At 43.2% G+C, this 13,903-nt stretch overlaps 1 protein-coding gene across 1 annotated transcript in view; it reads left to right on the top strand.

The window, feature by feature from the left end:
* LOC140186819 (chloride anion exchanger-like) overlaps positions 1-13,903 on the top strand; it is a 98,649-nt gene that overhangs the window by 41,412 nt on the left and 43,334 nt on the right. Inside the window, exon 9 of the mRNA XM_072241410.1 lies at positions 3,237-3,350. Coding sequence (XP_072097511.1) covers positions 3,237-3,350 — 114 coding nt within the window. The remainder of the gene's footprint in view (positions 1-3,236; positions 3,351-13,903) is intronic.

The following is a 13,903-nucleotide window of genomic DNA, read 5'->3' as shown; positions in this document are numbered from 1 at the left end:
CTGAGAAAGCCTTTGACAGAGTTGAATGGCCTTATTTATTTAATGTTCTTGAGAAATTTAATTTTAATTTGACATTTATATCTTGGATTAAATTGTTATATTACTCCCCGGTAGCCTCGGTCTGTACAAATAATTATAGATCTCCTTTTTTTCGTCTTTTTCGTGGTACTAGGCAAGGTTGCCCTCTTAGTCCTTTACTATTTAATATTGCTCTTGAACCTTTTGCAATTGCTATCCGTGACTCGCCAAATATTGTTGGTATTACCCGTGGAAATGAAATACATAAACTATCATTATATGCAGATGATTTGTTGTTATATATCTCTAACCCGGAGAAGTCAATTCCTGCTATCTTAGATCTGTTAGCTCAATTTAGTAACATTTCTGGTTACAAATTGAATCTTAATAAGAGTGAATTATTCCCTTTAAATAAGCATGTACCTATTTATGGACGTTTACCATTTAAATTGGTTACTGATTCATTTATATACTTAGGGATAACAATTACCAAAAAATATAAAAATTTATTTAAAGCTAATTTTTTACCTTTAATTGATCAGATTAAACTTTTATTTACCAAATGGTCCCCAATCACTTTGTCTTTGATTGGTCGGATTAATGCTATTAAGATGATCATTTTGCCTAAATTTTTGTATATATTTCAATCGGTTCCAATTTTTATCCCAAAATCTTTTTTTGATAACGTAGATTCAAAAATTTCCTCATATATTTGGCAGAATAAAAATCCTAGGTTAGGTAAGAGATATTTACAGAAATCCAAGAAGGAGGGGGGACTTGCCCTCCCAAATTTTAGATTCTATTATTGGGCAATTAATATTTGATATTTAAAATTTTGGCTACAAGATTTGGACGCATCTTTAAACCCTCACTGGGTAAATCTTGAATCTAATTCATTACAAGGGTTTTCCTTGGGTTCGGTTTTAGGAACTTTACTTCCTTTTACTTCTTTTAAATCATATAAACAAATGAATAACCCAATAGTTAAACATACTTTACGTATATGGTTTCAATTCCGAAGATTTTTTGGGTTTAATCAATTCATTCTAGCAAGTCCCATTATATCAAATTTTCTTTTTCAACCTTCCATGATGGATCAAGCTTATTTTGATTGGAAAACCAAAGGTATAATATCTTTTCGCGATTTATTCTTGGATAACTGTTTTATGTCTTTTGATCAACTCTCTAATAAATATAACTTACCCAGATCTCACTTTTTTAGATATTTACAGATTAGAAACTTTTTAATTACTGTCTCTCCTAATTTTCCACACCCATATCCAATGGACACTTTGGAAAAAATCTTAGACTTAAATCTTTCTCAGAAAGGTGTAAAAGCAATTGTCTATAATATAATTATGAATTTATGTCCTGATGCCTCTAATAAAATTAAAGCTGACTGGGAAAGAGAACTTGAGATTAATATACCGACTGAAAAATGGGAAAAAATTCTTCAGTTGGTGAATTCATCCTTTGTATGTGCTAAGCATAGGTTGATACAGTTTAAAGTAGTTCACAGGGCTCATATGTCCAAAGATAAACTATCTTGTTATTACTCTTATATTAATCCAATATGTGACAGATGCCAGTCTGAGATTGCTTCTTTAACTCACATGTTTTGGTCATGTCCCTTGTTGGAGAAATATTGGAAAGATATTTTTGATATTATTTCAACGGTCCTAAATATAGACTTACAACCTCATCCAATTACTGCTATCTTTGGACTACCAATGATAGACTCAAATAATTTAACCTCTTCATCACGAAGGATGATTGCATTTCTTACTTTAATAGCTAGAAGGTCCATCTTGATGAATTGGAAAGAGATCAACCCTCCTACAGTATTTCATTGGTTTTCACAAACTATGGTGTGTCTGAATTTGGAGAAAATTAGAAGTGCAGTTTATGACCCTTCTATTAAGTTTGAAAAAATTTGGAGGCCATTTATTCAGCATTTTCATTTGATGTAATTTGATCATTTCCAAACTGGTTTTATTTCTCTGTACTGTTGTTGGAGGGGAATGGAGGCGTCGACGCTGAGGTTTTCTTCTTTTCCATTTTTAAGTTGTTAGTTTTGCCCAAGTCTTTTAGTTTAGTTTAGTTGTTTTTTTCTTTTGGGATGGGTTTTTTTTTTCTTTTTTTTGTCTTTTTCCTTTTTTTGCTCTATATTATCCGTGATCAGTTCTACATGTATGGGAGTTTTGGTAATTTCCACTATTTGGTTTTGCAATTACTCTTTTTTAAATGTAACAATACATCTCATATTATCTGTATTATTGCTATGTTTTGTTTCTATATTTTGAAATTAATAAAAAGATTGAAAAAGAAAAGGAAGGTCTATCATCTGACTTTCTATTTATCTCCCCGCACTGAGTACCAACTGTCATTCAAACAGCTCCTCCCTGCTCTGTCTGTAAGAACGTACAAGCAGGCAATGTCCTTGGGAAAGTATAAACAAACTGTGAGCAGTCTTCATCTTTCTCTCTCTTAAAAACAAGTTGTCGGTGTTAAACAGCTCTCTCTCTTTTTAACAAGGTGTTTGTGCTGGGCACCTCTCTCTCTCTTAAAAACACAGTTCATAGGGGTAATTCAGGACACCGTCACACTTGGAAGATCATTACTAATGCCTCTGCAGGCTCTTCAGCCACTGCCTTCAAAACTCTGAGGTGTACACCATCTGGTCCAGGTGACTTATGTACCGTCAGACCTTTCAGCTTCTGTCTAGTTATGGTAACTTCACACACTTCATGACCCGATATCTGGAACTTACACAGTGAAAACTGGTGCAAGATACTTATTCAGTTCATCTGCCATTTTGTTGTCTCCCATTACTACCTCTCCAGTGTAGATCATGTCTCTTAGTACTCCCTCCAATAATTTACCTACTACCGACATCAAACTTACCGGCCTATAATTTCCCGGATTACTTTTAGAGCCTTTTTTAAACAACGGAACAACATGAGCTGTTTTTTAAACAACATGAACAACATAACTGACTTCAGTTGAGAAGGTCAGAATTACAATTCCTTGAAAGGTAATTCATAATTTTGGGCTGTTTATGAGGTTGTGGGGTGTGTTTATGGGGAAACTGCAATGCTGATGGGGGATGGGTGTTTTGGGGACTTGGGGCTGAGATGGGGTTGGGAGCTGGAGCCTGTGATGTCAGTGTGGATCCAGCAGGGGGAGCTAATGAAAGGAAACTGCTCTTTCTTTGGCAGGAACTGGTGGCTTTTGGAATCAGCAACATGTTCTGTGGTGCGTTCCGGGGATTTGCAGCAAGCACTGCTCTCTCCAGAACGGCTGTCCAGGAGAGCACAGGAGGAAAAACACAGGTACAGGAACTCTCACTTTGCCGGTTTCACTCTCCTTGACTCACCTTTCACCTCAATGGCCCTTCCCTGCACTAATGCATTTGTCAGCCACTGTCCCAAACACAAAGAATCTCAGACAGGGAATTTCCAACGATTTCCCAGGCACTAGTGAGTTAACTGGTGTTCAGGCAGGGAAACTGACAGCTCCACCTCCATCTCATGGGAATGTTTTGCCTTCCAGTGAGATAGGTTCTTATTCTTTGAAAGTCAGGGACACAGCGAGAATCTGTTTCATCTCTCCTCAGGTGACAAGCAGCCCCCACCCCCCCATCCCAGCATGCAGTCTGGTGAATGCTCCCTGTACACCGTTGATCACAGGGGTAGGTCCACAATATTCCGGATGCCCTCACATCAGGCTCTGTATAAATGGAGCACAGAGCTCCTGCAATAAAAGTCCAAGCTCACATTGCCTGTCTAACACAAAAGCTGCCAGTCCTTTGTCACCCCATGCTACCGGGCACTCTGCTTATTTCTGGACGCTCGCACCTCTCTGTCTCTCACCAGTTACAGAGTTATAGAAAAGTGCAGCATAGAAACAGGCCCTTTGGCCATCCAGTCCGTACAGAAACCATTTAAACTGCCTACTCCCATTGACCTGCACTGGGACCACAGCCCTCCATACCCCTACATTGATGTACCTATCCAAACTTCTCTTAAACATGGAAATCAAGCTCAGATGCACCACTTGTGCTGGCAGCTCATTCCAACTCTCACAACCCTCTGAGAGAAAAAGTTCCTCTCATGTTCCCCTTAAACATTTTACCTTTCACCCTGAACCCATGACCTCTGGTTGTCATCCCACCCAATCTCATTGGGAAAAGCCTGCTTGCACTTACCCTATCTATACCCCTCATAATTTTGTATACGTCTATCAAATCTCCTCTCAATCTTCTACGTTCCAAGGAATACAGTCCTAACCTTTTCAACCTTTCCTTATAACTCGGATCCTCCAGACCCAGCAACCTCCTTGTTAATTTTCTCTGCACTCTTTCAACCCGATTTCCATCTTTCCTGCAGGCAAGTGACCAAAATTGCACACAATATTCCAAATTAGGCCTCACCAACATCTTATACAACTTCAACAAAACATTCCATCTCTTTTACTCAATACTTTGATTTATGAAGGCCAATGTGCCTAAAAGTTTTCTTTACAACCTTATCCACCTGTGATGCCACTTTCAATGAATTATGTACCTGTATTTTCAGATCTCTTTATTCTACCACACTCCTCAGTGCCCTACTGTCCACTGTGTAAAACCTACCCTGGTTGGTCCTACCGAACTGCAAAACCTCGCACTTGCCTGCATTAAATTCCATCTGCCGTTTTTCAGCCCATTTTTGCAGATCACGCAGATCCCACTGCAAGCCATGATGTTCTTCCTCGCTGTCCACTACACCCCCAATCTTGGTGTCATCCACATATTTGCTGATCCAGTTAACCACATGAACATCCAGATCATTGATATAGATGAAAAGCAGTGAAGGACCCAGCACTGATACCTGTGGCACTCCACAAGTCACAGGCTCTAGTCAGAGAGGCAACAAGTTTTAAAATACTCTGGAAGCAAATACAAAAGCAGATACTGGTATCAGAAACAAAAGCAGATCTAGTGTTAGGCTATTTCTGTGGCAAGAGTACATGGTTGATAGTTCAGGTCAGGGATCCTCCTGGGAGCGTGGGTGGGTTGAATGGATGGTCCAACTCACAAAGCGCTGGAGGAGTTCGACGGGTCATGCAACATGTGTGTGTGTGTGTGAGAGAGAGAGAGAGAGATGGAGGGGGAGTGGAGAGCTGGTGTTTTGGGTTGAGTTACAACTTGCAGAGCAGTGCTGGGGAGGAGCGAGGTGTTGGAGTGTGACAGATCAGGAGTAGGAGGAAGTTTGGAGGATGGAGTAAATGAGGGCACATCAATGGGAAGGATGAGGAAGAAGATTATCTGGCCTGGAAAGTTCACTGTGCTTTTCACCACAGTGGGCAAGTATCAGCCTTCCTCCATCAGATCAGGTCTCACTGAGACAGACAACCCCCACAGTCCTGAAAACCCCCACAGTCAACATTGACAGAGGAAGAATCACAATGTCAGAGACAGGGCTGATTGTGAGGAGGTCCCACCGGGAACATAAGACAGAGCATTCCACAGATTCACTCCTCTCTGGCTAAAAAATTCCTCCTTATCTCTATTCTAAATGGTTGCCCCTCAATTCTGAGGCTATGCCCTCTAGTTCTGGATACCCCCACCAGAGGAAACATCCTCCCCACATCCACCCAATCAACTTCTGACAGTCCTTTCAACATTCGGTAGATTTTAATGAGATCGCCCCGAATTCTTAAAACTTCCATCCTTTCTGAGATATGGGGTCCAAAACCATTGACAATGCTCCAAGTGCAGCTTGACTAGTGTCTTATAAAGGCCCAGCATTACCTCCTTGCTTTTATATTCTATTCCCCTTGAAATAAATGCCAACAGTGCATTTGCCTTCTTTACCACAGACTCAGCCAGTAAATTAATCTTCTGGGAATCTTGCGCAAGGTTTGAACCTTCTCCCCATTTAGATGATAGTCTGCATTATTGTTCTTATTACCAAAATGCATTATCATACATTTCCCATTCTGTCACTTCCTTGCCCATTCTTCCAATTTGTATAAGTCCAGCTGCAAGTGCATGGCTTCTTCAGCACTACTTACCCCTCCACCTATCTTCGTATCATCCGTAAACTTTGCCACAAAACGATCAATTCCATTATCCAAATCATTGACAAACAATGTGAAAAGCAGCGGTCCCAATACTGACCCCTGAGGAACACCACTAGTCACGGGCAGCCGACCAGAAAAGGCCCCCTTGATTCCCACTTGCTGCCTCCTGTCTGTTAGCCATTCCTCTATCCGTGCCAGTATCTTTCCTGTAATGCCATGGGATTTTATCTTCTTAAGCAGCCTCTTGTGTGGCACCTTATCAAACGCCTTCTGAAAATCCAAGTGTAAGACTTGCTTTCCCCAGTGGCATGATCTCGGGGGTGGCGCCCCCTCCCTGGCCAAACTTTAGCACTCTTGTTTGGGTGGATGTTGCGTGTTGTGTCCCCTGTGTAACATCAGTACCCCGAAATAACATTCAGTCCACAATGTGCGGAGGATGGGAAATCAATATTACAGTGGGGTAAAGGGAATTACAGAGGCATGAGAGAGGAGTTGGCCAGAATTGATTGGAAAAGAACACTGGCAGGGATGATGGCAGAGCAACAATTCGGAAGGCACAGGATATATACTGTACATCCCAAAGAGAAAGAAGTATTCTAAAGGAAAGATGATACAACCATGATGTCAAAGCCAACAGAAGAGCCAAAAAGAGGGCATATTAGAGAGGGCAAAGAGAGTAAAGATTACGGATTACTGGGAAGTTAGAGGATTGGGAAACTTTTAAAAACCAACAAATTGGCAACTAAAAAGTAATTAAGAAGGTAAAGATGGAATACAAAAGTAAGCTAGCCAATAAGATTGGCAACTAAAGAGGAGACCAAAAGTTTCTTCAGATACATGAAGTGTAAAAGAGAAGCGAGAGTGGATATCAGACCACTGGAAAACGATGCTGGAGAGATAGAAATGGGGGACAATGAAATAGCAGATGAAGTGAATAAGTATTTGCATCAATCTTCACTGACACTAGCAGTTTGGTGGAAGTTTCAGGTGTCAGAGGGCATGAAGTGTGTGAAGCTACCATAACTAGAGAGAATGTTCTTGGGAAATTGAAAGGTCTGAAGGTGAATAAGTCACCTGGACCAGATAGCGTACACCCCAGGGTTCTGAAAGAGGTGGCTGAAGAGATTGTCGAGGCATAGTAATGATCTTTCAAGAATCATTAGATTCTGGAATGGCTCTGGAGGACTGGGAAATTGCAAATGTCACACTGCTCTTCAGAGAGAGAGAGAGAGAGAGAGAGGTAGAAGAAAAGAAACAATAGGCCAGTTAGTCTGATGTCAGTGGTTGAGAAGTGTTGGAGTTGATTATTAAGGATGAGATTTTCCTCAGCAGTTGAACGGGGCAGGACTGCGCAAGCGTGTGTAAGTCAGCCCGTGAGGCAGTGGGAGTATTTAAAAGAGAGCAGTTTGACAGAGCAGGCGACATTGTAGCGGGTGACGGAGTAGAGGGAAACAGAGTAGGAAGGCTTTATCTCGAGAGGCTTCGGCGAGCAGAGGCTGAGGACAAGCTTCACTCCAAGTGAGGTAAGGCCGGGTATGTTCCTTTAAAAGGAGAACGGTCTGCAGCGGTATTTTATTTGAAGCAAGGAAGGCAGCGAGGCTGTAGCTTATTAAGTGAGTTAGGGCAGTAGCGATAGTTGTTCTAACAACTCCGAGGGAAAGAGCGGCACCACTGTGCAGATGTGTGACATCAGCTGGGTGAGCTCAGAGCATTTAAAAAAGAGGAGCTCCCTATCCAGCGGGCAGCGGAGTCAGTGGTAGCAGAGTGAAAGGGCTTTGGCTCCATGGGCTTTGGCTGAAGTGAGCAGAGGCTGAGGAGGAGCTTGCTCCCAGTGAGGCCCATACCACTCCCGAGGCAGACGGCAACGTTCGACGTCCACATTTCAAAAATTGAGGCAATGTATTGGGTAGGTCATGACAGCTGAGATCAGCCCCATGGTTTGTTCATCCTGCAGCATGTGGGAAATCAGGGATACTTCCAGTGTCCCTGACGAGTATGTGTGCAGGAAATGTGTCCAGCTGCAGCTTCTGGCAGACCGCATTGAGCGGCTGGAGCTGCGATTGGATTCATACCAGAGCATCCGCGATGCTGAGAAAGTCGTGAATAGCACATTCAGTGAGTTGGCCACACTGCAGATAAAGGCTACGCAGGCGGAAAGGGAATGAGTGGCCACTAGACAGCGTAGCAGTAGGACGGTAGTGTAGGAGGTCCGTGAGGTAATTTCCCTCCTAAACAAATATACTGTTTTGGATACTGTTGGGGGAGATGTCTCATTGGGGGAAGGCAGCAGCCGCCAAGTTCATGGCACCATGGGTGGCTCTGCGGCCCAGGAGGGAAGGAAAGGGAGTGGGAGAGCTACAATGATAGGGGATTCGATTGTAAGGGGAATAGATAGGCGTCTCTGCAGCCGCAAACGAGACTCCAGGAGGGGAGCAGACACCAACAGAATCAACAAACTCATTCGTAAGGCCAGTGATGTTGTGGGAATGGAACTGGACTCTCTGACGGTGGTGTCTGAAAAGAGGATGCTGTCCAAGTTGCATGCCATCTTGGACAATGTCTCCCATTCACTACATAATGTACTGGTTGGGCACAGGAGTACATTCAGCCAGAGACTCATTCCACCGAGGTGCAACACAGAGCGTCATAGGAAGTCATTCCTGCCTGTGGCCATCAAACTTTACAACTCTTCCCTTGGAGGGTCAGACACCCTGAGCCAATAGGCTGGTCCTGGCATAATTTACATATTACTATTTGATTATCTATGGTTTTATTACTACTTAATTATTTATGGTGCAACTGTAACGAAAACCAATTTCCCTCGGGATCAATAAAGTATGACTATGACTATGTTGCCTCCCTGGTGCAAGGGTCAAGGATGTCTCTGAGCGGCTGCAGGACTTTCTGGAGTGGGAGAGTGTAAGCCAGTGGTCGTGGTGCACATAGGTACCAACAATATAGGTAAAAAACAGGATGAGGTTCTACAAGGTAAATTTAGGGAGTTAGGAGATAAACTAAAAAGTAGGATCACAAAGGTAATAATCTCTGGATTACTACCAGTGCCGTGTACTAGTCAGAGTAGAAATAGGAGGATATATCAGATGAATACGTGGCTTGAAAAATGGTGCAAGGGGGAGGGATTCAAATTTCTGGGGCATTGGAACCAGTTCTGGAGGAGGTGAGACCGGTACAAACAGGACGGTCTGCACCTGGGCTGACTGGAACCAATGTCCTAGGGGGAGCGTTTGCTACTGTTGTAATTCCACCATGTTATGGTCACTCTTACCCAAGGGGCCTCGCATGACAAGATTGCTAATTAACCCTTCCTCATTGCTCAATACTTAGTCTAGAATGGCCTGCTCTCTAGTTGGTTCCTCGACATGTTGGTTCAGAAAACCATCCTGCATATATTCCAAGAAATCCTCTTCCTCAGCACCCTTACCAATTTGGTTCACCCAATTTATATGTGGATTGAAGTCACCCATTCTAACTGCTGTTCCTTTATTGCACGTCTTTCTAATTTCCTGTTTAATCCATCCATTAATATTTGTAATCCAGGGAGCGGGAAGCACAGAATCAAGTATCGCTGTGATGATTGTACATTCTAGTATCAATTGTTTGGCGACAATGAAGTATAAAGTATAAAGTATCCCCAACCTCACTACTACTGTTAGGTGGCCTGTACACAACTCCCACCAGCGTTTTCTGCCCCTTAGTGTCATGCAGCTCGACCCATATCAATTCCACATCCTCCTCCTTCCTTTCTATTGCATTAATCTCCTCTCTAACCAGCAATGCTACCCCACCTCCTTTTCTTTCATGTTTATCCCTCCTGAATATTGAATATCCCTGAATGTAGAACTCCCATCCTTGGTCACCCTGGAGCCATGTCTCTGTGATCCCAACTATATCATATTCATGAATAACTATCTGCACATTCAATTCATCCACCTTGTTAGGAATGCTCCTTGCATTGACACACAAAGCCTTCAGGCTTGCTATTACAACACTCTTAGCCCTTATACAATTATTTTGAAAAGTGTCCCTTTTTGATTTTTGCCCTGGATTTGCCTGCTTGCCACTTTTACTTTTCACCTTACTACTTTTGGCTTCTACCCTCATTCTACACCCCTCTGTCTCTCTGCACTTGTTCCCATCCCCCTGCCACATTAGGATGCATTAGTGATAATTTTTCAAAACTCCTTAGATTCTGGATTAGTTTCTGAGGATTGGAGGGTGGCTAATGTAACCCCGCTTTTTAAAAAAGGAGGGAGAGAGAAACCGGGGAATTATAGACCGGTTAGCCTGAGATCAGTGGTGGGGAAAATGCTAGAGTCAGTTATCAAAGATGTGATAACAGCACATTTGGAAAGTGGTGAAATCATTGGACAAAGTCAGCATGGATTTGTGAAAGGAAAATAATGTCTGACGAATCTCATAGAATTTTTTGAGGATGTAACTAGTAGAGTGGATAGAGGAGAACCAGTGGATGTGGTATATTTGGATTTTCAAAAGGCTTTTGACAAGGTCCCACACAGGAGATTAGTGTGCAAACTTAAAACACATGGTATAGGGGGTATGGTATTGATGTGGTTAGAGAATTGGTTGGCAGATAGGAAGCAAAGAGTGGGAATAAACGGGACCTTTTCAGAATGGCAGGCAGTGACTAGTGGGGTACCGCAAGGCTCAGTGCTGGGACCCCAGATGTTTACAATATATATTAATGACTTAGACGAGGGAATTAAATGCAGCATCTCCAAGTTTGCGGATGACATGAAGCTGGGCGGCAGTGTTAGCTGTGAGGAGGATGCTAAGAGGATGCAGGGTGACTTGGATAGGTTAGGTGGGTGGGCAAATTCATGGCAGATGCAATTTAATGTGGATAAATGTGAGGTTACCCACTTTGGTGGCAAGAACAGGAAAACAGATTATTATCTGAATGGTGGCCGATTAGGAAAAGGGGAGGTGCAACGAGATCTGGGTGTCATTATACACCAGTCATTGAAAGTGGGCATGCAGGTACAGCAGGCGGTGAAAAAGGCGAATGGTATGCTGGCATTCATAGCAAGAGGATTTGAGTACAGGAGCAGGGAGGTACTACTGCAGTTGTACAAGGCCTTGGTGAGACCACACCTGGAGTATTGTGTGCAGTTTTGGTCCCCTAATCTGAGGAAAGACATTCTTGCCTTAGAGGGAGTACAAAGAAGGTTCACCAGATTGATTCCTGGGATGGCAGGACTTTCATATGATGAAAGACTGGATCGACTAGGCTTGTACTCTCTGGCATTTAGAAGATTGAGGGGCGATCTTATTGAAACGTATAAAATTCTAAAGGGATTGGGCAGGCTAGATGTGGGAAGATTGTTCCCGATGTTGGGGAAGTCCAGAACGAGGGGTCACAGTTTGAGGATAAAGGGGAAGCCTTTTTGGACCGAGATGAGGAAAAACTTCCTCACACAGAGAGTGTTGAATTTGTGGAATTCTCTGCCACAGGAAACAGCTGAGGCCAGTTCATTGGCTATATTTAAGAGGGAGTTAGATTTGGCCCTTGTGGCTAAAGGATCAGGAGGTATGGAGAGAAGGCAGGTACAGGGTTCTGAGTTGGATGATCAGCCATGATCGTACTGAATGGCGGTGCAGGCTCGAAGGGCCAAATGGCCTACTCCTGCACCTATTTTCTATGTTTCTATGTTTAGATCTCAGGGTATTTAGAGGCACATGATAAAATACGCTGTAGTCAGCATGTTTTCCTCAAGAGAAAATCTTGCCTGACAAATCTGAAGAAGTAATAAGCAGAATGGAGAATTGGTTGATGTTGTGTACTTGGATTTTCAGAAGGCTTTTGACAAGGTGCCACACATAAGACTGCCTGACAAGCTATTACAGGAAAGATTCTAGCATGCATAAAGCAGTGTATGATTGGCAGGAGGCAAAGAGTGGGAATAAGGGGAGTCTTTCCTGACTGGCTGCCAGTGACCAGTGGTATTCCACAGCAGTCTGTGTTGGGACCGATTCTTTTTGTTATATGTCAATGATTTGGATGACGGAATTGATGGCTTTGTTGCAAAGTTTGCAGACAATATGAAGATAGGTGGAAGGGCAGGTAGTATTGGGGAAATAGAGAAGCTACAAGTGGACTTAGTGTTGGAAAATAGGCAAAGAAATGGAAGATGGAATATAGTGTTGGGAAGTGTATGGTCATGTATTTTGGTAGGAGAACTGAAAGTGTAGACTATTTTCTAAATGGAGAGAAAATACAAAAACTGAGATGTAAAGAGACTTGTGAGTCCTTGTGCAGGATTTCCTAAAGGTTAATTTGCGGGTTCAGTCTGTGGTGAGGAAGGCAAATGCAACATTAGCATTCGTTTTGAGAGGACTAGAATATAAAAGCAAGGCTGTAATGTTGAGACTTTATAAATCACTGGTGAGGCCTCACATAGAGTATTGTGAGCAGGTTTGGGCCTCTTATCATAGAAAGGATGTGCTGAAACTGGAGAGGCTTCAAAGGAGATTCACAAAAATGATTTCAGGATTGAACAACTTGCCATATGAAGAGCATTTGATGGCTCTGGGTCTGTATTCACTGGAATTCAGAAGGATGAGGGGTGACCTCATTGAAACCTATCAGCTGGTGAAAGGCCTCGATACCAAATCAAATGGTGAAAGGATGTGGAAAGGATGTTTCCTATGGTGGGTGAGTCTAAGACCAGAGGACACGATATCAGAATAGAGGGTGTCATTTTAGAACGGAAATGAGGAGGAACTTCTTTATCCAGACGGTGGTGAATCTGTAGAACCTTTGCCACAGGCAGCTGTGGAGGCCAAGTCTTTATGTACATTCAAGGCAGAGGTTGATAGATTCTTGATTGAGGGCGTGAAGGGATATGGGGAGAAGGCAGGAGATCGGGGCTGAGAGGAAAATTGGATCAGCTGTGCTGACATGGCAGAGCAGACTCAATGGACCAAATGGCCTGATTCTGCTCCTGTATCTTACAATGTTCTGGTCCAATATGCCGCCTCTACTTCTACCTGATGCCACTGTCCAGTCCATGCTGTGGAACTGAGGTGCTGTGTCTGTAATGTGGGGGTGGGGGGGTTGATGTGAGCCATGTTTCTGTAAAGCAAAGTACACAGCAGTCCCTGACATCCCTCTGGTATTTTAAAATATAATTGACAAATGAATTTTGAGAACTTCCCCACGGAATTACTTGTACCTGCTGGTGTGATGAACATATCCCTGTGAATGCTACATTAAGCATCTGCCTCTGTCTCTGCTGCTGGGGCATGTCCTGACATCATTAACAGTGTGATGGAGATCAAGGACTTTCAGAAGTGCCCTGGTGCTGGCTGCTCAGCCTGAGGGCGGTGCTGCTAATGAGTCTGGGAAGAGTTGGACTTCCTTCATTGGGATGAGATCATGGGCTTGGAATGTTAGGGCAGAGCCTCTTCCCACAGTGTTGTCTGGTCATTTCAGTGGCTGGGACCAGTTTTCCTGAGAAGTGAATATCTGCCAAGTAACACACTACCACCTCCATCGCCCTTGCCAATCCAGAAGCTCCTCTTCCCGTCACGAAACCATCCCTGTCCCTGCACCAGTGAAGGTGCGGCTTCAACCACCCAACATTAACAGGGGTACAGGCTGCAGATGGCAACTTTTCTTAAACTGCTCTCCAGAGAACCTGTGGTCCATGGCAGCCTGGAGGGGAAGACCCAGCTCCTGGTTTCGTTTTCGGTAATGAACCCAGTCTGGTGTAAGGAGAGCAAGAGTACTTCTGTGGGGATTATCAGAATGGATGGGTTAGAAAGTTTCTAGATGATC

This window comes from Mobula birostris, chromosome 23 (assembly GCF_030028105.1).
Source record: "Mobula birostris isolate sMobBir1 chromosome 23, sMobBir1.hap1, whole genome shotgun sequence".
NCBI lineage: Eukaryota > Metazoa > Chordata > Chondrichthyes > Myliobatiformes > Myliobatidae > Mobula > Mobula birostris.
This window is presented reverse-complemented; position numbering and strand designations above follow the sequence as displayed.